The sequence below is a fragment of the Penaeus chinensis genome, chromosome 37 (genome assembly GCF_019202785.1).
Source record: "Penaeus chinensis breed Huanghai No. 1 chromosome 37, ASM1920278v2, whole genome shotgun sequence".
NCBI lineage: Eukaryota > Metazoa > Arthropoda > Malacostraca > Decapoda > Penaeidae > Penaeus > Penaeus chinensis.
The window spans coordinates 13,740,513-13,744,251 of record NC_061855.1 but is presented as its reverse complement, the minus strand read 5'-3'; the positions used below and the strand labels follow the sequence as shown (position 1 = coordinate 13,744,251).

The 3,739-nt window shown below is 41.2% G+C and overlaps 1 protein-coding gene across 5 annotated transcripts in view; it reads right to left on the bottom strand.

The window, feature by feature from the left end:
• Positions 1–884: 884 nt before the first annotated feature.
• The window catches only part of LOC125045438 (RING finger protein unkempt homolog), a 32,371-nt gene continuing 29,516 nt past the window's right edge, over positions 885–3,739 (bottom strand). For all 5 annotated transcript variants that reach the window (XM_047642685.1, XM_047642686.1, XM_047642687.1 and 2 more), the window contains 7 exons: positions 3,707–3,739; positions 2,899–3,021; positions 2,402–2,565; positions 1,929–2,174; positions 1,629–1,742; positions 1,173–1,343; positions 885–991 (listed from right to left, as the gene is read on the bottom strand). The exon at positions 3,707–3,739 is cut by the window's right edge. In XM_047642685.1, coding sequence (XP_047498641.1) covers positions 932–991; positions 1,173–1,343; positions 1,629–1,742; positions 1,929–2,174; positions 2,402–2,565; positions 2,899–3,021; positions 3,707–3,739 — 911 coding nt within the window. In that variant the 3' untranslated portion in view covers positions 885–931. The remainder of the gene's footprint in view (positions 992–1,172; positions 1,344–1,628; positions 1,743–1,928; positions 2,175–2,401; positions 2,566–2,898; positions 3,022–3,706) is intronic.

Here is a 3,739-nt window from a genome sequence, read left to right as displayed (position 1 = left end):
GAGAGAGAGAGAAAGAGAGAGAGAGAGAGAGAGAGAGAGAGAGAGAGAGAGAGAGAGAGAGAGAGAGAGAGAGAGAGAGAGAGAGAGAGAGAGAGAGAGAGAGAGAGAGAAGAGAGAGAGAGAGAGAGAGAGAGAGAGAGAGAGAGAGAGAGAGAGAGAGAGAGAGAGAGAGAGAGAGAGAGAGAGAGAGAGAGAGAGAGAGAGAGAGAGAGAGAGAGAGAGAGAGAGAAGAGAGAGAAAGAGAGAGAAAGAGAGAGAAAGAGAGAGAAAGAGAGAGAAAGAGAGAAAGAGAGAGAGAGTGACAGAGAGAGAGAGTGACAGAGAGAGAGAGTGACAGAGAGAGAGAGAGAGTGACAGAGAGAGACAGAGAGAGAGACAGAGAGAGAGACAGAGACAGAGAGAGCACCTTCTCCATCCCCGGCGGGTGCACCGCCTCGCCGCGCTCCTCGCCGCCCGTCGCCGCTTGCCCCGAAGCTTAGAAGGTTAAAACGTTTCCCGCTGAAACGGTCGATCCGTACGGGTCCCAGACACTTGCATAATAAAGCTCCCAGGGTGACACTTGGCTGCATTGCACAGGACCCGCAGAGAGGGGGCTGGACCCTGCACTCAAAATGTCCCTAAAACGTCTCTTTGGCCCTTTGGAATCGGATGAAGATCTCTTTCCGTCAACAACCACAAAAAACAAATAGTTCCATGGTAGAGGTTGAAGGAAGTCTTCACTTTCCATAAATTATAAATTGTACGTCACTTCACGTGCAAAAATAGCCTATCGATAATGCTTCTATGAGACTACCAACATGAGCCGGCAGGGACCAAGGCAACGTTAGTCATCACTTGGTGTACTTTTTTCTTCATTTCTATTGTCCTTATTAATAATTTTTTTGCTGTCAAAAGGCCTGCCATCTTGACTTGGTTTCTAAACTGCTTGTCCTTACCATGTAGACACCACGCCTGGCCACTGTTCAGTCTTGAGGCCATAATTGTTTATTACCTGTAAAAAAAAAAAATAATAAAAATAAATTTTAAAGCATAAACTTTGGCTAATCTCTTCTAGTCTAGATTATTGTGCAGCCAAAAGATATGACTATTAAAAAACAATAAAGACGCATATACACATGCATATACACATACAAGTGCGAATGCCTTCACACTCAAATGAAAAGCATTCAAACCTTTTCTACAGATTCTAAATCTTGGCGCAGCTGTGACTGCAGAGCCTTGAGGGTATGGAGAGGCAGGTTCTCTAGGTCACTGTGTGGGTGAAGAGCCTGCACGTAAGGGCCTAATCCCCCAGTTTTTAGTTCTTCCATTTCCTTCTGCTGAGCTGCTATCTTTACTGCAAACTGTAATGCATGAAGGTGGAGGCAAATTAAAATAAGGTAAATGGTTGGTAGCCATGCTTGTTAGCTTTGTGACAAAGGAGTAATGAACAGTTTGTTGTTCCTTTGCACTTCCACAAATATTCTTTTACTTAAATTATTTCTGCAAATTTATATTCCTTCCACCTAAGACCATGATTCCATTTCTTTCATAAACTGTTTACTACACCATTTACAACAGAAGATTTTACTGAGGGAAAATAAGATATAAACAAAAACATTACTAAAAGATAATGAATCTCCGCTCACCTCTTCTTTGGTTTGTTCAGATAATTTGAATTTCCTATTAGCATCATCGGCTTCTCTTCTCCATGCTTCACATGCCGTCCGTGCTTGTGCAATGCCTTCTTCCCAAGATGCCAACTGGAGAAAAAAGTTGGAGACATGGGCCTTCTTAAGAAAATCAATATAAAATGTGCTTGTTAATTAACAGTACAGAGGAATGAAGAGAGAGAAAAAAGGAGAAACTGCTTATGTAAAGGTTACTTATACATGTATATAACCATATAAATAAATGCATCATCACAACAATGTCTAACTCATCCTTACCTTTGCCCTATTAGTAGCCAACTCTTCCCGTAACCGCTGGATCTCTGAGGTGGAAGAGCTACTGCTGCCAGAAAAGGGTGCCATGAGTGGCGACTGCGACAAGGGGTTGCTAAGGGGATTACGTGTGTGTGGGGACATGTTGGTGCCAAGGTCAAAGAGGCCACCCCCACCACCCCCACTTGTAGATGGGAACCCCGTCCCAGAGATCTTGCCTACTCCGTTCACACCCAATAATGCAGCCACACCCTGTCAGAGGAGGTTGAAATTTGGTGTAAAGATACTGCAGTAAGACACGTATATGCATGCGCACATATGCACACACACACACACACACACACACACACACACACACACACACACACACACACAAATACACATGCAAATGCACACAAAAAACAGACAGACAGACAGACAGACAGACAGACTGACTGACTGACTGACTGACTGACACACACACACACACACCTACTTACGTGATCAAGTGAGTTCTCCCTATGCAGTGACGACTGGAGGAAGGAGTGTGGAAAGGCTGGGGAGGATGTCGATGAAGGAGATGGGTTGCTGATAAGACCACCTGAGCGGTCCTGCTGGAAACTGGACCCGGGGATGTTAACTGGGGCACTTGAGCCAAGTAAACCTGAAGGACCAAAAAAAAATAAGCTTTTTAGAGGGCTGTCTGCAATGACTCCTCTGGCTGTGCTGTATTTGCAACCTGATCTGGAAGAATTATGCACAGAGTAAATGAGGGACAGTAAGAAAGAGAAAGGCCAATAGACTGATGAACAGATAAGGGGCATGACTTGGAGAACCAAAAAGAGACAAACATGAAGTAGAATGGAGAGCAACTTAAAAGAAGAGGGTCAATAATGGTGAGATTGTTAAACCAAAACTAAAGAAAAAGGAAAAAAGAGGGGGGTAGTCTGAAGTAACCAGAAGTGAAAAGAGTGAAGAAAGCAAGATTATCCCTTACCTGAATTAGCTAAACCCGTTGATATAGAATTACTTATAGAATTAGATTCAACTTCTAATTCTCTATCTAAGGATGCTGCGATGTTCAATGGTTCATCTAAATTCAAATCTTCTAATGCACTTCCTGTTGGGAGAAACTCAAGATGAAATTCTGCAATACATAAGCTGCAAAATAAATTGTTCTGTTTCAAGTCCAGTGTCCCACTTTTGTTCGTGTTTTCTATTAAAAAACCCTGCTTTCCATGAACAGACCTCAAGTACCCTACTAATCCCCTAAGTAATAAACTGAAACATACATCAGAGGCACATGAAAGGTCAACAGTACAGTCAGCAAAGTCTTCTGCACCAATAGATTTCAGAACCAAAAGAGAAACTGTGTCAATGAGGAAAATATAACATCTATGGAATAACCATCCAATCTTGTAACCCCTAAACACTAATTACAACATAATCTTTGGAAATACATTTTTTTTTTTTTATTAATCTTTTTCTAAAATAGCTGGCATATTATAACCCCCTTCCATCCCACACTTTTAAATGCATGTCAATTTTCTACATGCACAGTATCTCTCTCAGTGATGCCCATTACTCTTTAAATTTTTACTATTACTTTTATAATAATAATTAAAAATAAATAATAAAACATTAATAATGACAATTATTATTATTACTGTCAAGATCGTTACTATAGCTAATATAGGCACAACTATGAACTGGAATATTTTAAAAATAAAACTTTATAAATATCAATTTAGATAATGCCTGATCTCCTTCCTGACAGAAATGATAGCACACCCGAGACTACTTACCTACAACAGATTCTACCGTATCACTGGTTGGGT